Source organism: Amia ocellicauda, chromosome 3 (assembly GCF_036373705.1).
Source record: "Amia ocellicauda isolate fAmiCal2 chromosome 3, fAmiCal2.hap1, whole genome shotgun sequence".
Taxonomy (NCBI): Eukaryota; Metazoa; Chordata; class Actinopteri; order Amiiformes; family Amiidae; genus Amia; species Amia ocellicauda.
The window spans coordinates 30401464-30427825 of NC_089852.1; the positions used below are offsets into that span (position 1 = coordinate 30401464).

The following is a 26362-nucleotide window of genomic DNA, read 5'->3' on the forward strand; positions in this document are numbered from 1 at the left end:
ATGTGTCCAGCCTTATAATAACTTGTAAATATAATTTTGAATAAACACTAGACTCAAACCCAAATCTAGACCAGAAATGTAGAGACCAAGACCTCAAAATTTGGCCTTGAGGAAGAATTCCTAACCCTGTAGACCCTTTAGTGGAAGGGGGTCTGATCCAAAGGAACAGGACAGGAAGGAAAGCTGCTTTTCATTAAGCCACAGTGGCCCGTGCACATTTCACAAAAGCTGAGGAGTTGCACTCTGTGGGATTGTTCCAGAACCGCTCTGGTGAGCCTGCCACCCCACCAGACAGTTGGCTCCCCCAGTCTGGATTCCCGTCTCCTGGCTTCCTGCACTGGCCCCTCAGCCCTGCCCTGTTTACCTGTTATAGTCTGGCACAGGCCTGGGCTATATTGTGGATGTACACAATGTTTCAATGTGCATTGGTTGTGAAAGAATTACATTTCAGATTTTTCAAAAACTGAGATTATTGATATTATTATTATTATTATTATTATTATTATTATTATTATTATTTTGATTTCCGTGCTGTCCCAGAGAGAGGGACATAGGAGTTACTAGGAATTTGACAAGCAGTCCCTGGGGCTTTAAGTGCTCTCTAAAGTGCTTGGTTAAGCAAATAAGCCACCAGCGCTTCAGACGACCTCGGAGGCCTAGCAGTTGTTTTGGTGATGAAACGCGTGTGCGCGAGATTAAGCCCAAATTACGAACTCGGGCTGTGTTTGTGTTTGGGTAAGTCCGGCATTAATTGCATTATGTTCTGTCAAAGAGTTATATCCCAAAACCCTCCCCTTCATTCCCGGCTTGTTTTCTTTTTGTCTATTTTTCGCCCTGAGGACTTTTATAGAAGTCAAGAGTCACATGTCTCGTACTCTGCGGTGTCTGCTTCGAGTTTATAAAAGCAAGTGGCCATCGCAAGCCCCCTCATCTCTGCAGCCTCTGCCTTCCTGGGTGAGTGCTGAGCTCTCGTCTACTCTTCCTGCTCGTGAGTGTTGCTGTGTGGTGGGTGGAGTGGGTGAGGGGGCTGTGGTTCTCTGGGTGCTGCGTGTGCCCTCAGCAGTATTGCAGCGTCTTTGTCTTCTCTGTCATTTCCTTTAAAAAAAAAAAAAAATCTAACACTCTTTGCCGAGGGGACTTCTGAGGACAAGATGCAGAAGGCCAGGTTTGGTTAGTCTGAATGCTTCAGCTTTGTTTTTGAATTCCACATTGGAATTGTTACACTACAGAAATGATGCTGGGTTATTTTGGTCCTGGGCTGCACTGTAGGGTCAAGTGTAGGATAAAAGCAGGTGGAGCAGACGGCCCTTCTCCCAGCTGGTGGAGGTTGTGCAGGGTGTTTGTCTAAAGCGCTGACCCCTCTCCTCTCTGCCTTCCCTGTGTGCTCTGTCTCTGGCAGGACCCCGGCTCGGCTCGGCTCTGCTGCTGTCGTCAAAATGAACGTGGACGTGCCAGATTTCGGGGAGGCCGCTCCCTTCCTGCGCAAGAACGAGAAGGAGATAATGGTGCTGCAGACGGTGCCCTTCGAGGGTAAGAGGCTCGCCGCCACACTGCAGCATGCTGTCCTGTACCACCCCACACTACACCACACCAATTCACACAGCAAGACTCCACTACATCCCACACATCTTCACACCACACCAGCACATGATGTACCCACACTGCTATGCGTCTCACAACTATAACGACCTGAGAGATTCAAGGATGGGCTCTAAGGGATGCTTAACTTTGGACAAGGCAGGAAGTAGATCAAGAACAGTTTTATTTTACAGTCATTGAGGGAGTTTTCTCTCCATGTTCGGAAATGGAGTTGAACATCTCAAGAGTCCCATGTTTGTTGTGTGTTGGTCATGTTCGTCCCTCCTGCTTCTCCCCACAGGCAAGAAGAAGTGCTGGATCCCCGACGACAGGGAGGCTTACGCAGAGGTCGAGATCATGGAGACTCTTGGGGACAAAGTGACCGTGATGACGGCTGATGGCCGGGTGGGGACACTCAGCTCTTCCTGAGTATAAAGTTGCTGATGAGCATGAAAACTGCCCCGTCTTCTCCTGGTCAAGTCATGAATGAACTTAAACCCTTTGTGCTAATTTTTAACACTGTCGGAGATCATTGAGCACTGGTGATTTTGCTGTGTAAAGGTGTCCCAGCAGTGAGCAGTTGTGATGCCCTGCGGGGGCTGCTCAGTGCTTTCTGCTGACCCGGGCTTGCTGACCTGTCCCCTGCAGACGCTGCTGGTGAAGGAGGGGGACGTGCAGCAGATCAACCCACCCAAGTTCGATATGATGGAGGACATGGCCATGCTGACGCACCTGAACGAGGCGTCCGTGCTGCACAACCTGCGCCGCCGCTACGCCAATTGGATGATCTACGTAAGAGCAGCCAGCAGCCACACAGACACACACACACACACACAAAGTCATAGCGCCCATGGAAATTATATTTATATTAACATTTCAGCTCTTGAAGGCAGTCAATCTGTAGTGAGAGTTTGTTTCTTTCTTTCCTTTTTTCTTTCCTTGTTGGTGTGTGTGTGTCTGGGGTGTGTGTGTGTTTGTATGTGTTTGGGGGGGTGCATGCAGACATACTCTGGGCTGTTCTGTGTCACGGTCAACCCGTACAAGTGGCTGCCGGTGTACAAGGCCGAGGTGATTTCGGGCTACAAGGGGAAGCGGCGCACGGAGATCCCTCCGCACATCTACGCCATCGCGGACAACGCCTACCACGACATGCTGCGCAGTGAGTGACGCCTTCCAGGCAGCTTCGGTTGTGTCCTTCTCTTCCTCCTCCTCCTGAATCAGAGCATTTAAAGCATTGCGGTCCAATATCCCCCTGGTTAGCGATGCTCTATTTAATCTTTATGTCTGTAACAAGATTAACCCTTGAGCACTTATTGGTAAACAGTACAGTAGACTTCAGCACAGTGCAGAAGGATGTGGGTTAGATTGGATTGACAAGTGCTTAAGCAACACTGCACAGAGAGTTTTTCAACGTTGAACCATGTTAGTGGCCTGTGTGTACATGACTTGTTTCTCGGTTGTGTTTGCAGATCGGGAGAATCAGTCCATGCTAATCACGTGAGTATAGTCAGTGAGAGACTCCGGTGAGAGAACCGTGGCCCTTGCAGTGCTGAGATATCCTCACCGCTCCCTTAAAACACTGTAGAGCCGAAGCACAAAAACACAGACTTCATTAATGGATTATCAAGTCACTTTTGGTTTCTTTGTCTCTGATATCTGTGAGCGTGGAAGAGCCCTGACCAGCACACACATTCTACATGATTCACATTCACGTTCTATGATTCTGCATGATCACAGTGTTAATTGGTTAATTTGTTAATTGAGGTTTCTTGGTGTGGCCAGTGCCATGGCTGTGGTGAGGGACAAAGCTGTGTTTAAAATAAGCGGAGGCAGGGAGCAGTGACCTGTGCGTGAGGAGTCTGTCTCTGTGTGTGTGTGTGTTTGGGCTGCAGAGGGGAGTCCGGTGCTGGGAAGACGGTGAACACAAAGCGTGTCATCCAGTACTTCGCCACGGTGGCGGCCATCGGAGACGCGGCCGGCAAGAAGAACGTGAGTAAGAGAAATAAGAGGCTGTGAATCTGAGGGAGAGAGGGTGGGTGGGAGAGAAAGAGTTGGAGTGGGGGAGGAAAAGATCGGTCTCTCTGTCTATACTTACACTTGCCTGCTTTCTTTTCCTGGGTCTGTGTGTCTGTCTGCTCTCCTCTCGTGTTACAGCAGCCAGCAACCAAAACAGGTGTAAGTTGACTCCAAGACGGGCATGTCATCTTGCACACCGTGTGAGGCGGGTGTACAGCCCACTCTGGGATTTTTGAATGTCTGACAAATTATCACGAAAAAATAAGATTGCAAGATGTGGACCTTGCTATGTTATAAGCTTTGAGTTTCATGTAATAGCACATAACAAATCAATTAAATAAATTACTGTAGTGATTAAAAATGGAAAATAAGGTCTGTTTTGCTTTTTGTTTTGATAATTTTTTAATTTAAATTCTTCGGAGATAATACCAGCTCCTTTAAAACTGGGTTTTGGACTGCTTTGGAGTTTGTATACAATTAGAAAGCCCCGTTACATCAGACTCGATGAATTGGAGTGCAGTAGGTCAGGACAGTGCTGTTGACGATGCTTTACTGATACTGTGGCTGCAGGGTAACCTGGAGGACCAGATCATTCAGGCCAACCCGGCACTGGAAGCTTTTGGCAACGCAAAGACCCTCCGAAACGACAACTCCTCCCGATTCGTGAGTACAAGGCTTACCTGTGAACAGAGCAGCCATCACCCCACTGAGGCCACTAGACAAAACACCATCCTAACCTGTCTCCTGCTTTGAAAGTGTGTGTAAAGAGCATGTTTTCCTCCCTGTGTCTTATCCTTAGTATTTTTGTTTGTTTGTCATATATATATATATATATGTATATTATAATTCTTTTTTTTTTTAATCTAGGGTAAATTTATACGTATACATTTCGGACCGTCGGGGAAACTCTCCTCTGCAGACATTGAGATCTGTGAGTGGGATATTTCCATCCTTTCTGAAGCCTTTTGTCTGTTTGTATCTGTATTTGTTTAATCTGTCAAACTGCATGACTAACACATCTTGTATTCAATTTAATCTGTAATCATATTGCAGTTGCATGTGCCACGGACAGTTCTGACCTGATCTCTGGGTTTGGAAGCTCAGTTTTATTATCCAGCTCACAATTCTGCATTCTTTCCACCAGGGGGCAGCAAGTACCAGACACAGGTGCCACACCTTTCTACCTGTAAGGTGTGATTGAATGTGATTGGATACTATTTTATCCCAGCTCCTATTTGCACTTACTTGCCTTTCTTCTTCATCAAACTCTTGTATATTAAGCAACAAAATATAGCCAAAAAGGAGTATAGTAGCTCTTCCATGATGACATTTTTTATTAAATCTGCAGTTATACATTAACTTGACTAACAGACTTGAACTTGAAAAGAAAGCGACAGAATGCACTCGAAACTACTAAATTGCCGCTGGCTTTCGGGTTGCTAAAAATCAAACATTAACATTTAATTACATGGTTCACTCAGAGAACATAGACTGTGTACTACTTCAAAAACATACTAGACTCCACGGGACAATCATGTTGAACCTGACACTTGTTTCTGTGTGTCCCTGGGCTCAGGTGACAGCCCCCTTTGTAATGGTGTTTCTATAGACACACGGGCAGAGCTGTGCTGGAGTGTGTCAGACTCTCTTAGCCCCACAAACTGGGCCCGATTTTCAGGCTTGACTGAAATCTGATCGCCTCCAAGTCTTCGTATGCCTTGCGGTACTCGAAACAGAAGTGTTGGAATTGTGTGCGTATACAAACAGGGAAATGCAGTGTAAATGTGTCCGTGGTGCTGACTGTCGCAGTGCTGTGTCTGTCTCGGTGTTATTTATTTATTGTTTTTTGGGCAGATTTGCTGGAGAAGTCGCGGGTGATCTTCCAGCAGCCAGGGGAGCGGGACTACCACATGTTCTACCAGATCCTGTCTGGGAGGAAGCCGGAGCTGCAGGGTCAGTCTGGGTCTGGGTCTGCCTGCCCATTGCTTCTCACCGCCCCCAGACTGGGACGGGCCCAGTGCTACCCTAACTGTACCCTTCACAGACACAGTGCCCTAACTGTACTCCACGGGAACTGAACCCTATCTACCTCACACAGTACCCTATCTATACCCACAGTGCCCTACCTGTACCCCACATAAGCACAGTGCCTTACCTGCACCAAAACAGACAGAGACTCACTAGTACAGCAGTCAGCTGATTGGACCTGGATTGACCTGGATTGTCCTGTGTCTAACATGAGTGGGGAAACCTCACAGCTGGTATTGCTCCCTCTCCTTCCAGAGATGCTACTGGTGTCCAACAATCCATACGACTTCCAGTTTTGCTCTCAGGGCGTGGTGACAGTGGACAACCTGGACGACGGAGAGGAGCTTCTGGCGACTGACGTAAGACGTGTGTCTCTGTGTCTCAGTGCGTGTTTCTGTGTGTGTGTCTCTGTGTCTCTTGTGTGTGTGTGCCCGTGCTGTGTGACCCCTCTCTCTCTCTCTGTACTGCCCTCAGGAGGCCATGGACATTCTGGGCTTCACCTCCGATGAGAAGTACAGCGCCTACAAGCTGACCGGAGCCATCATGCACTTCGGCAACATGAAGTTCAAGCAGAAGCCGAGGGAGGAGCAGGCGGAGGCGGACGGGACGGAAAGTAAGGTGTTCTATGTCCGGATCCACTGCCCTGCCCTGTGACTGAGACTGCTTCGCACCCCTTTCCCTGTGAATCAGACAGATGACAATGTGATAAGAGCACAGGCCGATGCAGAGAGAGAGAGAGAGAGAGAGAGAGGCGGGGTTATTGTCTCAAGGCTAGTGATGCCAGTCGGTATTTCCTTTATCTGGAGGAGCCCCTGCCTACCAGATAACGCGTGATTGCGTTTATGTGAGTTTGATTGTGTGAGTGTGGGATAATGAACACACTCCTGCCCCACCTGTCTCATAGTGCATTTGGCACAGCTCACCGCAGGGGCATCTCTCTTCATTCTTGGGAACCCTGGTGTCTCATGGTTGATGTTCAAGCCCAACTCCGGGCTCCTGATTCAATGATTAACTGGATTAATTAAACTCTTCTCTCCAGCTTCCGCAATGCTCTATGGATACAATATGGGAATATGTTAAATAAGCCTAACTGAGAAAATAATTAAATTAATTCAGTAAATGGCAGGTCCTGTTGTCCCCCCCTCTGCAGCTTACACTGTACTTGGTCCTCTTATTATTATGGGCTTAGCTAGAAAGACAAGAACATCATGTAGTTATCTTTGATGATCAAAGCGGGCGACTTAGCCAGGCTATAAATGATTCATGTGAAGTAGTTTTTATTGTGCTCTATACAATGAGTTTGATTTAATAAGCATGTAGTTGAACCTTCACTCCAGTCTCTCACGACTGCAGAATGATGTCATTCTCTCTATCAGCTCTCTATCATGAGTCTGTTTTATCAGACTTTGAGATAAGTGATTTATTTATCTCTTATTAGTGAGTTGTGAGTACATTATTCAAATTAATATCACATTTATAAGAAATATTTTGTTTCCTGCCTGCCTACTCATTAAGTATTATAGTACCACTACTATTAATATTATTATTATTTTTAATCATTAATCCTCATTCAGACTCGATCAACTTTATTTTTCTAAATTAACGTGTATGATTAATGATGGAGATCTGGGATGGGGGTTTAAATGAGATTTGTAGCCTCATGTTTTCTGTAATGCACACATGCACCCATATGAACTGGGGGCTCGGGCTGGGGTGGTGGGGTTCAGTTGGCAGCTGTCTGTGAGTGTGTGTGTGAGAGTGTGAGATGGTGAGAGAGGATTGACTCCTGACCCCTGACCCTTCTGTTCCAGACATGGACAAGGCTGCCTACCTCATGGGCCTCAGCTCGTCTGACCTTGTTAAAGGGCTGCTGCACCCTCGGGTCAGGGTGGGCAATGAGTACGTCACCAAGGGACAGAGCGTTGAGCAGGTAGGACACTGTGTTGGGGGGTAGGTAGGACACTGACACTTTATGGTAGGGATGGAGTTCTCAGGATGATGTTCCTAGGCAAAACGTAGTGCTTAGCGTTGAGGTCGACAAGCTCTATTTTGGTCTCATCAGACCATAGAATCTTCCTCGAATTGGGAATCTCAGAGTCTCCCACATGCCTTCTGGCAAGTGTTTTTTCAACAATTTTTAAGCAACAGCTCAGTCAGGTGTGTCATAGCAAAGGCGTTGATTACTTATGCATTCATGTATTTTCTGTTTTGTATTTGTAATTAATTTAGAACAATGTGCAGATTATATTTTTCACTTTGGCATTTTGGACATTTTCTGTGTTGATCAGTGGCAAAAACTCCTGGTTAAATCCATTCTGATTTCATGCTGTAACACAATGTCAATGGGGTAATTAGTGCACTTTCTCAGCTTGGGGCAGATAGACATCTGTGTCTGTGTGGGGCAGGTAGAGAATTGGGTATAGAGGGTAGTTGGGCACTGTGTCCTTCTTTGTGTGCTTGCAGGGCAGGTAGGGACACATTGGCTGCGTCCCAAATTGCACACTTGCTCCCTACACCCTTCGACAAGTGTACACTTTGCGTGACGTTGTGCTTACTTCACAGAGTGCGCTTGAGTGAGGAGGGTGCAGGTGAAACTAAAAGCGCTCAATGGGACACACTTCAGTGCCAGCATTCAGCGCCTTTGCCTGAAAAAGTACTTACGCAGTCTTTTCTTGTATTTGTATTTAATTAAAATAGTAATAATAATAATAATAATAATAATAATTTTGAAATACACTGTTCATTAATATCACCTCCTAGTTTTATAGGATACTACTTCAGTAATTAATTAAATGATAGTTTCCAAAACGTGTTTTGGTTTAACTTTCTAATCGTATATTTAAATCATGATTATATAATAATTTTATTTTATCTATCTATGTATTATTTCCTTGATACATAATTTAACCATTTCTACAACTGTGTAGCTAACATTAAATTTATATGCACCCGCCGCTGCTATGTTTTCCCAGTTGACTTGTCTCTGCCTTTAACGCAAAGAGTTCTGGGACTTCAGCGCTAAAACACTTCCGCATAAGTGTACTCTTTTGTACACTCTGCTGAAGGGAGCATTGAAGGGCACAAACGGCTTGATTAGGCTCCCTTCACTCGCTCCCTAAGGGGTTGGGACAGCCCTTAAGATGGCAACCGTAGTACTTCCGCCCCGCAAGGGAAGGGAACGAGGGAACAAGTGTGCGATTTGGGACGCAGCCATTGGCTGAGTGGCAGGAAGTTTTCAAGCACTCTGTCGCATTGTTCTGAGCTCTGGGGAGGATGGGCACTGATGCTGAGAAGACAGGCTTCACAGTTACTTTTAGTGGTGTCACTGGTGTAACTGCTGTATGACGTCCCCAGTGACGACTCTGTCCCACTCTTTGGGGTTGGGTTTGCCTGCCTGGCCCATGAAAGGCTCTCTGTTCATATGAAGTGCAAGGAATTTGTAACAGGAAGTGGATATTCCAGAAAGGCAGGTTACTTACAGTGAGGGAAAAAAGTATTTGATCCCCTGCTGATTTTGTACGTTTGCCCACTGACAAAGAAATGATCAGTCTATAATTTTAATGGTAGGTGTATTTTAACAGTGAGAGACAGAATAACAACAAACAAATCCAGAATAAACGCATTTCAAAAAAGTTATAAATTGATTTGCATGTTAATGAGGGAAATAAGTATTTGATCCCCTATCAATCAGCAAGATTTCTGGCTCCCAGGTGTCCTTTATACAGGTAACGAGCTGAGATTAGGAGCACTCCCTTTAAGAGAGTGCTCCTAATCTCAGCTCGTTACCTGTATAAAAGACACCTGTCCACAGAAGCAATCAATCAATCAGATTCCAAACTCTCCACCATGGCCAAGACCAAAGAGCTGTCCAAGGATGTCAGGGACAAGATTGTAGACCTACACAAGGCTGGAATGGGCTACAAGACCATCGCCAAGCAGCTTGGTGAGAAGGTGACAACAGTTGGTGCGATTATTCACAAATGGAAGAAACACAAAATAACTGTCAGTCTCCCTCGGTCTGGGGCTCCATGCAAAATCTCACCTCGTGGAGTTTCAATGATCATGAGAATGGTGAGGAATCATCCCAGAACTACACGGGAGGATCTTGTTAATGGCAGCTGGGACCATAGTCACCAAGAAAACAATTGATCACACTACGCCGTGAAGGACTGAAATCCTGCAGCGCCCGCAAGGTCCCCCTGCTCAAGAAAGCACATGTACAGGCCTGTCTGAAGTTTGCCAATGAACATCTGAATGATTCAGAGGAGAACTGGGTGAAAGTGTTGTGGTCAGATGAGACCAAAATCGAGCTCTTTGGAGGAGGAGGAATGCTGCCTATGACCCCAAGAACACCATCCCCACTGTCAAACATGGAGGTGGAAACATTATGCTTTGGGGGTGTTTTTCTGCTAAGGGGACAGGACAACTGCACCGCATCAAAGGGACGATGGACGGGGCCATGTACCGTCAAATCTTGGGTGAGAACCTCCTTCCCTCAGCCAGGGCATTGAAAATGGGTCGTGGATGGGTATTCCAGCATGACAATGACCCAAAACACACAGCCAAGGCAACAAAGGAGTGGCTCAAGAAGAAGCACATTAAGGTCCTGGAGTGGCCTAGCCAGTCTCCAGACCTTAATCCCATAGAAAATCTGTGGAGGGAGCTGAAGGTTCGAGTTGCCAAACGTCAGCCTCGAAACCTTAATGACTTGGAGAGGATCTGCAAAGAGGAGTGGGACAAAATCCCTCCTGAGATGTGTGCAAACCTGGTGGCCAACTACAAGAAACGTCTGACCTCTATGATTGCCAACAAGGGTTTTGCCACCAAGTACTAAGTCGAAGGGGTCAAATACTTATTTCCCTCATTAACATGCAAATCAATTTATAACTTTTTTGAAATGCGTTTTTCTGGATTTTTTTGTTGTTATTCTGTCTCTCACTGTTAAAATACACCTACCATTAAAATTATAGACTGATCATTTCTTTGTCAGTGGGCAAACGTACAAAATCAGCAGGGGATCAAATACTTTTTTCCCTCACTGTATGGCAGGAAAGGCAGGAATGCATCTAGTGCTCGTGCAGATTCTTTGAGTTCTTTGTAGAGAGGTGTTTACTTTCATTATCACCTCCCTGGACAGGTTTCATTGCGACTAATGGGTAGGTGCCATGGTTTCACAGTTTCTACTGGGCATGTATGGAAAATATCTGATGACAGACAAAGTGACATGCAAATTCAGTAGAGAAACTGATTTAAGTGATTGGTGCTGAAGTCGCTTGTTTGTTCTGGCCCTGACAGTACTGATAAATAGGCAACCATAATAAAAACCATGTGGAATGTATGTAAGCATGTATGAATTGTATGTATTCCATGTCTGTCTGTTTTGTAAGTCTGTGTGTATGAATGTATTCTCAGTTTGTCTCTATGTCCATTGCTATGAGTTCATGTATGATGTATGCTGGCTCCAGGTGATCTACGCTGTTGGTGCCCTGTCCAAAGCTGTGTATGACCGCATGTTCAAATGGCTGGTGACGCGGATCAACCGGACCCTGGACACCAAGCTGCCCAGGCAGTTCTTCATCGGGGTGCTGGACATTGCCGGGTTTGAGATATTCGACGTAAGTCGTGCTGTCAGATCAAAAGCAAAATGGAACCACTTTCCCTGTGATTACTTTAGGATCTTTCCCCCCTCCTTGTCATTAAAGTTCCTCTTCCTGGCACTAATACTCTGGACAAAAGTTGTTTTGGCGGGGAGTAGAGTGTGTGCAGGAACATGAATGTGGCGTGGAGAGCCATTTATAAGCCAATACATACATACACACACATACATACCTACATACATGAACAGAGCATTGGTTATGTTCGGTGTTGACGTTGTTGTCGTCTCTGCCGCCCCATGCAGTACAACAGCTTCGAGCAGCTGTGCATCAACTTCACCAACGAGAAGCTCCAGCAGTACTTCAACCACCACATGTTCGTGCAAGAGCAGGAGGAGTACAAGAAGGAGGGCATCGAGTGGGAGTTCATTGACTTCGGCATGGATCTGCAGGCCTGCATTGACCTCATCGAGAAGGTGGGCTGCCCCTCAGCACCATGCACCCTACCTCACCCCCTTATCTGAGCCACCCCAGCAGCACACTCCCCTGCTCTTTCCCTAATGGGTTCTAGGGAGTGCACCATGGTGAGAGAGTGAGTAGCAAAGTGAAATCATAGTAAAGCATGCAGAGGTATAATACACTTAACAATGAGGCACATCAGGGTGAACCAGGGAAAAGCAGAGCCCATACCCTGGTATGAAACTGCCGAATTGCTGTGCACGTTTGCAGTCCTCCCCCATGTAGGCTTTGGCAGGGACAATGCTCTTACGGTTGCTGCGTGGTGTTTCAGCCCCTGGGCATCATGTCCATCCTGGAGGAGGAGTGCATGTTCCCCAAGGCCACCGACATCACCTTCAAAGCCAAGCTGTACGACAATCACCTGGGCAAGTCGGGGAACTTCCAGCGGCCCAAGCCGGACAAGAAGAGGAAGTATGAGGCCCACTTCGAACTGGTGCACTACGCCGGGGTGGTAGGCAACGACTTCCTCTCCCTCTCTCTGTCTCCCTCTCTCTCTCTCTCTCTCTCTCTCTCTCTCTCTCTCTCTTTCTCTCGTCCGTTTCACATCCTTGTTGGTTGCCAGCATCAGTTAAAAACCGTTGCATTGTTTGGTTTGTGCGTCTTCCCCCGCCAGGTCCCCTACAATATCAGCGGCTGGCTGGAGAAAAACAAGGACCCCCTGAACGAGACCGTGGTGGGGCTGTTTCAGAAGTCCGCGAGCAAACTGCTGGCGAGCCTCTTTGAGAACTACATCAGCGCTGACAGTGGTGAGCTGATTCTTGTGTGGTCTCCCCATCACCATATCACGATTAATATAATGTGCTGTTTAGTCATAGTAATTACGTAAGTCTTGTACCCCAAAGCTGATGCATTATTTTTTTTTTAATGGTGCTTTTGCACTTCAGATCAGTCCAGCGAGAAAAAGCGCAAGAAAGGAGCTTCTTTCCAGACGGTGTCCTCCTTGCACAAGGTATCTCCCCTCACCTTGCTTTTACTGTTCTTTGTGACAGAATAAGCTATACTGAATCAGACTGTAACTGGGCCCACACCTGGCTGTGGGCAGTAAGTAAAGATGAGTGACCGAGCTCTGGCCGTCCTGTCGTTGTAGGAGAACCTCAACAAGCTGATGACGAACCTGAAGTCCACGGCCCCTCACTTTGTGCGCTGCATCATCCCTAATGAAACCAAGACTCCAGGTAGCTTCTCTTGACTGGTTTTCCGTAGAAAAGCTCGCTCTGAGGATTTGTATAGTAGAGTGTTTTAATTAGTTGATTTAACTAATCAGAAGCTCAGGTGGAATGGAAATCAGAAGACATCTGTGTTGTTAGCCTCAGGAGGCTGAGCTCTCCATGCAGCTGATCTGTTTCTGCCCTGCTCTGCCCCAGGAGTCATGGACCCCTTCTTGGTTCTGCACCAGCTGCGGTGTAATGGCGTCCTGGAGGGGATCCGCATCTGCAGGAAGGGCTTTCCCAACCGCATCCTGTACGCAGACTTCAAGCAGAGGTACAGTGCCCCCAGACCCCAGGCTGGGTCCTGTTGAGCTGCACTGCCCACGTCTCTCTTATGAAGGCTTACTGTAGCACACCAAGGGCAAGAGTGCAGGGAATTGCGACGTGAGAGTATGGTTTCGCTTTCAGTTTAATTATATACAGTATCATAACATAGTGGATATGAATCACATTTGTTTTTACAGCACACACAATAGATAGGGGAACAATGTATAGCTGAAACAGACAGAGAATATATACAAAAACTGAGAGGTACAGTCAAATGTGATACACACACATCCACCAGTGTACCTTGGTAAACTGTGCTGAGGGCAGAGTGCCCCCTTCCCAGCCACGGGGGCAATGCCAGCACCTGAGAAACTTCACTCTGCCTCCTGCAGGTATCGGATCCTGAATGCCTATGCCATCCCGGAGGACAAATATGTGGACAGCAGGAAGGCAGTGGAGAAGCTCCTGGGCTCTCTGGACATCGACCACACCCAGTATCGCTTCGGCAACACCAAGGTAAGGTGGGGTGGGTGGTGATGGGGTCAGCACAGCCCACCAGGGCTTGAGACGGAGCCTCTGCAGAGCATCGCCTTCCCTTCACTCCAGGGCAGACAACACCCAGCTTCCCCTCAGTGCTGGACAGGGCCGCGGTGTTGTTTAGCACTTCATAAGCCCTGTGCTTCACCGACCCTGTGTGTCTCCAGGTGTTCTTTAAGGCGGGGCTCCTGGGGCTGCTGGAGGACATGAGGGACGAGAGGCTGGCCAAGGTCCTGACCATGATTCAGTCCAGAGCCAGGGGCAGGCTGATGCGCATGGAGTACCAAAAGATGCTTGATAGAAGGTAGCAAAGATATTGTGACTCTTTTGCTTCTGTTTGTTTCACTTATACTGAAACACAGACACACACACACACAAAACCCCAACAAAACAAAAACAGCCGCAGTAAACACACGCTTCTGTGGGTGAGCTGTTCCTGGGTGCAGTGTGAAGAGACAGGCTCCGGTGTGCTGTGTCGGCCCACAGGGAGGCTGTGCTGGTGATACAGTGGAACTTGCGCACCTTCATGGCGGTGAAGAACTGGTCCTGGCTGCGGCTCTTCTTCAAGATCAAGCCCCTGCTGAAGTCAGCAGAGACAGAGAAGGAGATGGCCACGCTGAAGGAGGAGCACCAGCGACTACAGGAGACGCTGGAGAAGTGCGAGGGCCGCAGGCGGGAGCTGGAGGAGCGGCAGGTCTCTCTAATCCAGGAGAAGAATGACCTTTTGCTGCAGCTGCAGGCTGTAAGGACCAGGCAGGGCTCCCCCGTCTCGGCTGTTGTCTCTTCTTGTCCCTGTTCTTCCTGGTGCAATTTGTGCATTCATGATTCTGTTGGGGGGAAAACTAACCAGAACAGTTACTAGTCATTCTTACAGTGAGGGAAAAAAGTATTTGATCCCCTGCTGATTTTGTACGTTTGCCCACTGACAAAGAAATGATGAGTCTATAATTTTAATGGTAGGTGTATTTTAACAGTGAGAGACAGAATAACAACAAAAAAATCCAGAAAAACGCATTTCAAAAAAGTTATAAATTGATTTGCATGTTAATGAGGGAAATAAGTATTTGACCCCTTCGACTTAGTACTTGGTGGCAAAACCCTTGTTGGCAATCACAGAGGTCAGACGTTTCTTGTAGTTGGCCACCAGGTTTGCACACATCTCAGGAGGGATTTTGTCCCACTCCTCAATCTTGCTGATTGATTGGGGATCAAATACTTATTTCCCTCATTAACATGCAAATCAATTTATAACTTTTTTGAAATGCGTTTTTCTGGATTTTTTTGTTGTTATTCTGTCTCTCACTGTTAAAATACACCTACCATTAAAATTATAGACTGATCATTTCTTTGTCAGTGGGCAAACGTACAAAATCAGCAGGGGATCAAATACTTTTTTCCCTCACTGTAGCAATCAAGTTACACTAACAAAACTCTGTCAGTCTGGTTCTCCGTCTGTCTCTTTCTCTGTCTCTCTTTGTATGCCTGTATCGGTATCTCTAATTGTCTTTCTGACTATCAGTTAAAAGCAGTGTGTGCTGACTGCTTGGCTTGTGTCCTTTTATATCAGTGTCCTTGCGTGTGAGAATTGGTTTGTCTATCAGTGTAATGCTGTGATGTACCGAGTGCCTGCTCTCTGCTTGCTCTGTCCCCAGGAGCAGGACACGCTGTCGGACGCGGAGGAACGCTCCGACCTGCTGATCAAGGCTAAGATCCAGATGGAGGCGCGGATGAAGGAGCTGGTGGAGCGCCTGGAAGAGGAGGAAGAGAGTGCCTCGGAGCTGGCTGGCAAGAGGAGGAAGCTGGAGGACGAGTGCTCGGAGCTGAAGAAGGACATCGACGATATGGAGATCACCCTGGCCAAGGCGGAGAAGGAGAAGCACGCCATGGAGAACAAGGTAGACACCAGCTCTCCCCACCAGCTGTGAACGAGGGTGTGCAAATTCCTCCCATACAGTCCAGGTTCACCAGCATTTGCAGTTTACTGTCCTAAGCGTTGGTGCTATCTGATGCTGCTCTGCTAGGCCTTGCTCCTCTTGACTCCCCCTTGTTCAGCATGTTCTCTCTTGTTTTCAAAGTCCTCCACTTCAGCAAGCTAGCAGAGCCACGTACTCGATGCTCATGCTCGGTCTGGCTCTTCCCCTTCTTCAGCCTCTCTCTCTCTGCCCTGCAGGTGAAGAACCTGGTGGAGGAGCTTTCAGGGCTGGAGGACACGGTGCTGCGACTGAGCCGGGAGAAGAAGGCCGTGCAGGACAGCCAGCAGCAGACCCTGGACGACCTGCAGGCTGAAGAGGAGAAGGTCCTCTCCCTCTCCAAGGCAAAGACCAAGCTGGAGCAGCAGCTGGATGACGTAAGCAGGAGCAGGGTTTTGATACGACAGAGGATGGGAGGAGGACAGATTGATTTTCTCTGCAAGGGAATTAAACCAATAAATACTGCACATCAATACAGTTCGTAAACTGAAGCAGTGTTAAAGGAGCTCCAGGGGCTGTTGAGCTCTGCTTTGCCAAGTAACAGTGTGATGGAAAGGGGGTGTCTGTGTTATCAGATGGAGGGCACACTGGACCAGGAGAAGAAGACACGAGTCGACCTGGAGAGAGTGAAGCGGCGGCTGGAGGGGGACCTAAAGCTGATGCACGAGAGCATCATGGACCTGGAGAACAACAAGCTACACCTGGAGGAGAAGCTGAAGAAGTGAGGCACTCTGCCACTCAGGGTTGTGTTGTGTTGTGTATAGTGTGTGTAAAGTGTGCAGTGTGTCCGGTGTTTTGCTCTAGAGGTTTGTCCTGGTTTCCTGATTGTCCTGTAATTGCAGGAATGAGTTTGAGATCAACCACCTGAACTCCAAGATTGATGAAGAGCAGGCGGTGGCCAGCCAGCTGCAGAAGACCATTAAAGAACTCCAGGTAGGTGCTTTGACCTTTTCTGTAACTAATGTCCCCCTTCATCTGAAAAACATGTTCTAAATCCCAAATCCGTGTACAGCAAAATCACGAGCTGTGGTCGGTGCCTGACTGTGTCTGTGATCATGCAGGCGCGCATCGAGGAGCTGGAGGAGGAACTGGAGGCGGAACGGGCGTCCAGGGCGCAGGCGGAGAGGCAGCGAGGAGAGCTGGGCCGCGAGCTGGAGGAGCTGGCTGAGCGGCTGGAGGAGGCCGGGGGGGCCAGCTCCGCCCAGGCCGAGCTGAGCAAGAAGCGCGAGGCGGAGCTGCTGCGTCTGCGCCGGGACCTGGAGGAGGCCACGCTGCGGCACGAGTCCACGGCCGCGGCTCTCAGGAAGAAGCACGCCGACGCGGTGGCCGAGCTGGGGGAGCAGCTGGATGGCCTGCAGAGGGTGAAGCAGAAGCTCGAGAAGGAGAAGAGCGAGCTCAGGCTGGAGCTGGACGATGTGGTCTCCAACACGGCACAAGTCTCCAAGGCCAAGGTACACCAGGGGCAGTGGAGCTCATTGTGCGGATTCCCTGGTTTCAGATGTAGGTCAGGCATGCTGTTGTCATTTGTTGGCAGCATTCAATTTTCACCATGCTTATTTTCCCATGTTGCTCTCTGCCCTGAGCCTGAGATTGGATTCTCTCGCTCAGACACAACAAGTTGAATCCTTCCTCAGAAGTTGCCTAAATCTCAAAATCTCACTCACCCCACAGGCACCTCTCCATGCAGGAAATTGTGTCGGTGAAAAATGCTTCCATCTGTGCTTAATAAGTTATGTTTTTTTCGTTTTTTGAAGACAATGTTATCTTAGTTTTAGATCGCCTGGCAATGAAAGTCGAGTAACAATATGCGCTCAGAATTAATGAACTTTAGTTTTTCATTTTGTTCTCCGCTAAAGCTTCTTTGTAGATTAAACAGCAGCTCGGCCGTCTGCCACCACTCCGCGATGCGGTCTCACCCCGAATCCATTGTGTGCTGACCGTACTGTCACACTTTCTATTTCTGTGTGCTTTGGACAGCTGTGTATTAACCTACTTCCTTTGATGACGATTAATGCAGCTGGAGGGAGACCTGTCCTGAAACCAGCGTGATGAAATTATTTATAAAGGTTAATCCTACAGTTTCCAGAATGACATTAGGACACAGAGGGGTAAGAAACCACGCACAACCAGCCTCTCTAGTTTTGTTTGTTTTTGAAATCAAGGAGGACGGCTCTTAAAAAACATAACTGTAATTTCCTTCTCTTAAGATATCTGCACAAGTCAGTAAGGCTTGCCCACACCTGCATTCGCCAGCATAGTAAGCTAGCACTGAAGGAGCATTTCTTTAGTGCACTTCTTTATCATCATTTTGGGGATTTGATACTGATTTGGAGCTCTTGGAGGTGTGCCTGTGAGGGTGACTTGAATCCAAGAGCAGTTTTTCCCAGGGAATTATGTCTACATCTCTCCCCGCAGGCGCTCTCGGACAAGCTGTGCCGAACCTATGAAGACCAGCTGAGCGAGGCCAAGAGCCGCATCGAGGAGCTGACTCGCCAGGTGTCTGACCTCGGCACCCAGAGGAGCCGCTTGCTGACTGAGAACGGTACAGCACCATGCTGACCTCTCTGACCTCTCTGACCTCTCTGACTTCTCTGACTTCACAGACAGACAGGCAGACAGACAGTGGACCTCAGGCAGAAAATGTATTTCATTTTAAATATAACATGATTTATTTTCTAATAAGTAATTATTAGTAATTAAGTCACTGTTGCAAATGAAACAGACAGACAGACTGAAGATTAATCAGAGCTATGCTGAGCCTGTGTGTCCCATGACAGGTGAAATGAGCCGACAGCTAGAAGACAAGGACGTCCTGATCAGCCAGCTGTCCAAGGGCAAGAACATCTTCACTCAACAGCTTGAGGACCTAAGGAGGCAGCTGGAGGAGGAGACCAAGGTGAGGATGGGTAACGCCACACAGAGTACAGGTCACGACCCCAGCACAGTGGCAGGGCAGAGGCATCATTTGAGGACTTGTCATTTTTCAAAAACAAAATGAAATGACAGGAATTGAATCAATCAGCTCAGGTTTGCCTGATCTCATTCTTGCACAAGTTTAATTTGGGCTTAACATGCTTGGGTCTCAGTGGAAAATCAAATCAATCTATTGAAGGAAATTAGGAAGTTAACCAGGTGCCTTGTGAGCCGGGGTCTCCTCAGGCAGCAGGGGCTCTTGTGCTGAAGGACTCCCATGCAGCACAGCTCAGTGTCTGGGGGGGAGGGGTGGCCGGTGAATCATCCCCTATAGGGCAAGATGTCCCTCTTCTCTGGGGACCGCAGTGATTGAATAGACAGCTGTTGTGGGTCAACAAGCAAACAGAGAAAGAAAAAGCACTACAGTCAGTCTATATCTATATTTCACAATTAGATAACTGCTTGGAGGGGAGGCACACCATCTGGCCCTGGACCAAGCTTTTTGGTTGTTCTCTCCTCTGTGCTTGATGGTTATACTCAGTCTTATGGCCACAGTGAATGTATTGTAACTGCTCTTGCTGCTACTTAATCTATGACAGTGAGTGCTCTGGGCCGGCTCTGTGGGGAAGGGGGCTATACCCAATAGAAATGTAATGCATGGATTAATGTTTGTGCACGATGCCACGTGTGTGATATCTGAGCTCCTGGCACTCGCGCTGCCCCGCAGGCGAGGAGTGCTCTGGCCCACGGGCTACAGGCGGCGCGCCACGACGGGGATCTGCTGAGGGAGCAGTACGAGGAGGAGCTGGAGGCGCGGGCCGAGCTGCAGAGGCTGCTGTCCAAGGGCAACACGGAGGTGGCACAGTGGAGGAACAAATACGAGAGCGACGCCATCCAGAGGACAGAGGAGCTGGAGGAGGCCAAGTAAGGCCTAGGGAGCATGTGCACACACACACACACACACACACACACGCACACACGCACACACACACACACACGCACCATGCAGAAACACACATGGATATCTATATGTGTGTTTAACATATGTATAAAAAAGGAATTGCACAGATCATAAGGCATCAGTCTCTCTCTCTCAGGAAGAAGCTGGCTGCTCGGCTGCAGGAGGCGGAGGAGAGTGTGGAGGCGGCGAACGCCAAGTGCTCGTCGCTGGAGAAGACACGCGGCCGCCTGCAGGGAGAGCTGGAGGACCTGCTGCTGCAGCTGGAGCGGGCCAGCGCTGCGGCCGCCACCCTGGACAAGAGGCAGAGGAACTTTGACAAGGTGTTGGCCGAGTGGAAGATGAAGCATGAGGAGAGCCAGGCCGAGCTGGACGGGGCGCAGAGGGAGGCGCGCAGCTTGAGCACTGAGCTCTTCAAGCTCAGACACTCGTACGAGGAAGCCCTGGACGGCCTGGAGACCACGAAGAGAGAGAACAAGAACCTTCAAGGTCAGTGCCCAAAACTGCTTTGTTTAATTAATTTAGATGATTTGATTAATTGTACAAGTCAAAGGGCCCAGGGTGGACAGCACACACTCAGTAGACACGGGCAGATATGTCCCAGTGTCTCACTGCATGCTAACACCCCCGTGCCCTTTTGCAGAGGAGATTGCAGATCTGACCTACCAGATCAGTGACAAGATCAAAGCCCTGCATGAGATCGAGAAGATGAAGAAGCAGCTGGAGCAGGAGAAGATAGAAATCCACACTGCTTTGGAGGAAGCCGAGGTAAGGGAAAGGCAGAGGGTGTGTGGGACACCAGTAGCTATAGTATGTGTGCCTGTGTGCAAAGGGATCTGCTTTTGTGTTAATTTCCCTGTTCCCCCTTCAGGCGGCTTTGGAACATGAGGAGAGCAAGACCCTGAGAGTGCAGCTGGAACTGTCCCAGATGAAGGCGGACTTTGAGAGGAAAGTTGCTGAAAAAGAGGAGGAAATTGAAAACTACAGGTAAGCCTGCCAACTGCAGACCGACGTACAACTGCAGTACCAAAGTATTAAGTTACAGACGTTATGTTCAATGTGTAATTACCATGGAATTACATCAGTGCAGTTACAATTACCTCTATTGTCACACCTTGCCCTCCTGTAGGGGTAATTACCAGCGCTCCATAGAGGCCCTGCAGTCCGCCCTGGACGCCGAGACCAAGAGCAAGATGGAAGCGATGCGTCTGAAGAAGAAGATGGAGGGAGACCTGAATGAGATGGAGATCCAGCTGGGCCATGCCAGCCGCCAGGCCATTGAGGCGCAGAAGAACATGCGTGTGCAGCAGGCCCAGGTCAAGGTAACGCATGGTGGATGGATTGGAATCTTTTGAAGATTCTGTCGTGATCTAAACCTTGATTTTGACAGAATCTTTCCCTGATATTGAAGTAATTATGAATATTGATAAACGTTGTGCATTGCACTTCAATAAATGTACAGCCAATTGCAAATAGAGGGGAAAACAACATCATAATAAACCTTATTTAATTAAATACAGGCTATTATATAGATATGTCCTAATTAATGATTCAATAAATAAATGAATGTCTGCAATTTTTCTTTTTTGCTCTTGGTGTCAGCCAATGGGTATATTTCAGCTCAAGCCTGTGACATTTGTTGTATATATACATCTCCATTGTGGTGCAGTCTCCTGGCAGCGTCCTCCCTTTTTGTGCAGGAGCTGCAGGTGCAGGTGGACGAGCTGACCCAGGAGCGTGGTGACCTGAAGGAGCAGGGCTGTCTGGCAGAGCGGAGGTCAGTGCTGCTGCAGGCGGAGCTGGAGGAGCTGAGGGCCGCCCTGGAGCAGACGGAGCGCAGCCGCAAACTGGCTGAGCAGGAGCTGCTGGATCTCAGTGAGAGGGTCACCTTGCTGCACACTCAGGTACGCCAGGGACAGGGTGCCAGGAGAGAGTCTGAGACATTGAGAGGCAGGACTGGCCAATTCCAGTCCCTAGGGTTCCTGTAGGTTTTATTGGCACCTATTCATTAGTAACAGATTAAGACCTGGTTAAACAGGTTATGTGACTTACTAACATACTAATGCTTGTGGTATTTAAGACCTGAGAAGGAATGACAAACAGAATGACTGTGTCTCGGGGAACGGTATTGCCTAGTGACACTGACACACTGAGACACCGATACACACTGGGACAAACAAAGACAAACTCAGAAACTGATGCGCAGAGACACAGAGAGTGAGATACAGAAAAACTTTCAGACTGGCACTCCCTGAGACACAGACTCACACTGACACACTGAGACACTGACACACTGAGACACAGACACACACTGACACATTGAGACACAGACACACACTGACACACTGAGACACAGACACACACTAACACACTGACACACAGACACACACTGACACACTGAGACACTGACACACTGAGACACAGACACAGACACACACTGACACTGAGACTCAGACACACATTGACACACTGAGACACAGACACACACTGACACACTGAGACACGGACACACACTAACACACTGACACACAGACACACATTGACACACTGAGACACAGACACACTGAGACTCAGACACACACTGACGCACTGAGGCACAGACACACACTAACACACAGACACACACTGACACATTGAGACACAGACACACACTGACACACTGACACACAGACACACACTAACACACTGACACACAGACACACACTGACACATTGAGACACAGACACACTGACACACTGAGACTCAGACACACACTGACGCACTGAGACACAGACACACACTGACGCACTGAGACACAGACACACACTAACACACAGACACACACTGACACATTGAGACACATACTCACACTGACACACTGACACACAGTGACACACTGAGACAGACACACACTGACACACTGAGACACAGACACACAGACACACACTAACACACTGACACAGACACACACTGACACACTGAGACTCAGACACACACTGACGCACTGAGACACAGACACACACTGACACATTGAGACACAGACACACACTGACACACTGAGAGACAGACACACACTGACGCACTGAGACACAGACACACACTAACACACTGACACACAGACACACAGTGAGATGCCCTTGCACACCCACACCAAGGCTGGCCCTGAGCCACTGTGTGACCCACTCTGCAGCCTCTCTCCTCATTTCCCCTCCCAGAACACCAGCCTGATGAATCAGAAGAAGAAGCTGGACAGCGACATCACTCAGATGCAGCAGGAAGTGGACGAGGCCGTGGAGGAGAGGAAGAACGCGGAGGAGAAGGCCAAGAAAGCCATCAACGATGTGAGCGGATGGGGGATGGGGGCTTATAGTGCAAAGCCGTGAGCAAAAACATCTCTAGTTTAATCCCCTGGTAAATGATGGTGAATTTTATCCAGTGTCCACAAGAAATGTTGTACGGTTTATGAAATGGTACTGATGCTGAGTGCTGGTTGTGGTGGTTGTCATAACTGTGTGTGTGTATGTGTGTGTGTGTGTTTCACACTGTGAGAATCACGAACAACCTCACAAAAGCAGGATCAGTATTTTGTAGGTTGCCGACAACAGCCCCCAGTACACAGAAAAGTATTGCCCAATCATTTTGTTGGTGTAAATGCCATGTGAACTCTGCCCCCCCACAGGCTGCGGTGATATCGGAGGAGCTGAAGAAGGAGCAGCACACCTCCACCCACCTGGAGAGGATGAAGAAGAACATGGAGCAGACCATCAAGGACCTTCAGCACCGCCTGGACGAGGCTGAGCAGGTGGCCCTGAAGGGAGGCAAGAAGCAGATCCACAAGCTGGAGACTCGGGTACGAGCATCCTAGCTGCCAAGGTGGAACGATTCTGTGCTGCAGCGAGCGCTGGGCTTCTCTCTCACTCTCACCAGGCAAAACAGTTTGTCTCTATGCTTTCTTCCCACAGTGCTAATTAGTCTCTTAAACCTTTTGCAGCTGTCCTATAGCACGAAAAAAACGCCATCCCAATGGTTGAATAATCATGTTGTGCACAACCAGTGAGAGTAATGGGGAAGGTGTCTGAGAGCTGCCCGTGAGAGCGATACGGAGTGTGTTAGGGAGACATATGGGTGTGTCCGTGCTGCTGCTGAGGTGTCTGTGAGAGGGGATTCAGGAGTGATTCAGAGGTTTGCATGAAGGTAATTGCTGGCTGTCCGTGCTGCAGGTTCGAGAGCTGGAGAGTGAGCTGGAGGCAGAGCAGCGGAGGCACGGCGAGGCGCTGAAAGGCCTCCGCAAACATGAGCGCCGCGTCAAGGAGCTCACCTTCCAGGTACCGCACCCCCTCTCGGCGGCCCTGCCTTGCCGTCTCTGCACCTGCATTTGTTTGTTCATTTGTTGCTTTGGTGTTTTCTGTTTTTGTCCACCATGTTGGGTTTAGCTGTATCCTGGCTGTCCTTTGATTATGAATGTATTGATTTCATTCAGATTTGCATTTGTGTTTTTGTCTGAACTCCTTTAGACTGAGGAGGACAAGAAGAACTTGGCCAGGGTGCAGGAGCTGGTGGACAAGCTGCAGCTGAAGGTGAAGAGCTATAAGAGGCAGGCCGAGCAGTCGGTGAGTGTCACAGAGCCAGCGACGCTGTGTGTTATTAGTCGGCTGTGTTTGTGTGTTACTGCGTGTCCAGGTGTGTGTGTTACTATATGTTACTGAGCTGTGAGTGGTGACTTGGCTCTGTGAGTAACACTGAGCGTTGTTACCTGGCTGTTGCCCCCAGGAGGAGCAGGCCACAGTGAACCTGGCCAAGTACAGGAAGGTGCAGCATGAGCTGGACGATGCCGAGGAGAGGGCAGAGGTCGCGGAGTCGCAGGTCAACAAGTTGAGGAGCAAGAGCAAGGACCTCGGGCCCAAGGTCAGTGGACACTGCAGTGCAGGGTGGAGGCTAAACACGGCATAGGACAGCTCTGTTAATCAGCGTCAGGCATTTCAGTAGCTCACTCTCCTTTCTCTTCCCCTTCTCCTTCTTTTCCTTGTCACCTTTTATCCTTTTCCAATTCTTCCTCCATCTCCTTCTCCTTCCAGGCGCGAGGAGAGTAGAGCTCGTAGCCGGGTGTCCAGCTGTGTGCCCTTGGAAATCACACTTCAAGGGGATCAGTGGACCATTCCCATCACCCACCCCCCCGAACAGACTGGGACACTGACTGGGGGGCAGGATGTCACAATGGTCCCCTGAACACCCTGCCTCTGGCACAGCTCCCTCCGCTGAGTGAATATACCAGCAGCCTCAACATTTGTCCCCCGTGCAGCAATCCTGGCTGCCCTTCTGAGTCCCGAGGCCAGCCCTGCTCTGCCCAGAGGGAGTGGGTGCTGCCTTGATAATGTTGCACTTGATTAGATTAATCTTACTGTGGCCTGCATGGGTGTAGTCTTTATTATCATTATTATTATTTAAATCCCTGTCAGTCACGAGCATGAGTTAAGCATCCTCTCTCTCGGGTCATTGTCGTTTGGTTTGTGTGTTTGTGTTTTTACGGTTGCGGTTCTCTTTCTAAACATCTGAGATACTAGACTTGTATTGTTGTGTTTGTGATTTTGACTTGTGTTTCTTTGGGTCTGTGTTTGCTGGTGGCCAGTGGGGCAGTACTGTAGCAGTGTGCTGCTCACTAGGAGGGCTGCGTCGGCCCAGCGAGGTCACAGTTCCTGTACTGGCTGTGCTGGCTTGTGCTGTGGTGTCGTGCTTCTGGTTGCAGTGTGTTGAGATGACATCATTACCAGTGTTGCGCAATTTCTGAAGGGCGCTCTGTCCCGCTGGAGCCCGTGGGCTGTGGAGGAGCTGCAGGGACTGCTGGTCTGAGAAGTGGGAGCAGCTGAGTGAAGTCCCTGTGTGCGGTGTGTGTGTGTTTTTACAGAGTGATGTTCACATTGTGAGTTGGTCCCGGTTTTGAAAGTGTGTCTCATAGTCTCATATACTAGTCATATAATAAAAAAACACATTTATTTTTTACAGACATTGCTTCCATGACACACAAACTGAAGGAAATACATATATTTATTTCTTGGCTGATGCCCGTATCAAGACAAAATTATACAAATAAAGAATATAAACTCTACTATTTTATTTTCATATAAATATTTACATGAAAAACACAACATACTCGCCATAAATAATCACTGTCCTTAATCACTAATAAACAATATGTAAAAGCTCTTAAGCTCTTCCCTCGTGCAGCTCAAAGTATCAGCTTTGTTGTCAGGGGCTGTACGTACCCCTCCGCACTTGGCATTGACTGTTACTGCATATCTCTGAACACACTTTGATTATTCATCTTTATTGCCTGTTTTTCTCCCTCTCCCTCTCTTCAATTCTGTCTGTCATTGCAAGGAAACCATATCCTCAAATCCCTTAAAACATTAAGTTAAATATTAAGTACATTCTCAAAATGGAATCGCTCAGACAATGCAATGTAAGCATTCACCTGCAAATAAAAATGACTTGTTTTCCCCCAGTTTGTGAGTGAATAGCTGTGTGGTGCTTACCTCAGTACATTCAGCCCTGCAGATATCACATCATATAATACATCTTGATGCAGACATACAAAGTTATAATGTTACAACAGTGCAAAAAATGACAACATATTCATTAAAACAACATTTAAAAAAGATCCTTCTTAGACTGTTGCATCTCCAGCTGTCATTTTAAAGTTGCTATTCCTGGTTCGAGTCCCAGCAAAGGTCTTGTCAGTTTATGCATTTTAAGGCCCCTCTAACCTGTTTAGTTCATCCGTTCATTTATTTATCCATC

At 48.2% G+C, this 26362-nt stretch overlaps 1 protein-coding gene across 1 annotated transcript; it reads left to right on the forward strand.

Moving 5' to 3' along the window:
• Positions 1-787: 787 nt before the first annotated feature.
• LOC136746486 (myosin-7) lies at positions 788-25544 on the forward strand. The gene is made up of 42 exons (XM_066699012.1): positions 788-1530; positions 1880-1983; positions 2227-2370; positions 2581-2737; positions 3048-3075; positions 3471-3567; positions 4165-4257; positions 4462-4525; positions 5449-5547; positions 5878-5981; positions 6097-6235; positions 7434-7552; positions 11088-11237; positions 11522-11692; positions 12007-12186; positions 12349-12481; positions 12563-12576; positions 12625-12684; positions 12823-12910; positions 13100-13217; positions 13603-13726; positions 13915-14051; positions 14234-14489; positions 15400-15642; positions 15918-16094; positions 16293-16438; positions 16560-16650; positions 16779-17168; positions 18133-18259; positions 18495-18613; positions 19358-19554; positions 19728-20077; positions 20232-20356; positions 20460-20575; positions 20718-20910; positions 21289-21492; positions 22783-22908; positions 23247-23417; positions 23788-23892; positions 24082-24177; positions 24338-24472; positions 24643-25544. Exons 1-42 carry the CDS (start codon positions 1437-1439, stop codon positions 24655-24657), a joined length of 5799 nt encoding a protein of 1932 aa, XP_066555109.1. The 5' UTR covers positions 788-1436; the 3' UTR covers positions 24658-25544.
• The last annotated feature ends 818 nt before the right edge of the window (positions 25545-26362 follow it).

Coding starts and splice junctions, on each gene's coding strand:
- LOC136746486 (XM_066699012.1), top strand. CDS start 1,437: ATGAACGTGGACGTGCCAGATTTCGGGGAGGCCGCTCCCTTCCTGCGC. Junction 15,643..15,917: donor AGCACGCCATGGAGAACAAG/GTAGACACCAGC, acceptor TCTGCCCTGCAG/GTGAAGAACCTGGTGGAGGA. Junction 16,439..16,559: donor CTGGAGGAGAAGCTGAAGAA/GTGAGGCACTCT, acceptor CTGTAATTGCAG/GAATGAGTTTGAGATCAACC.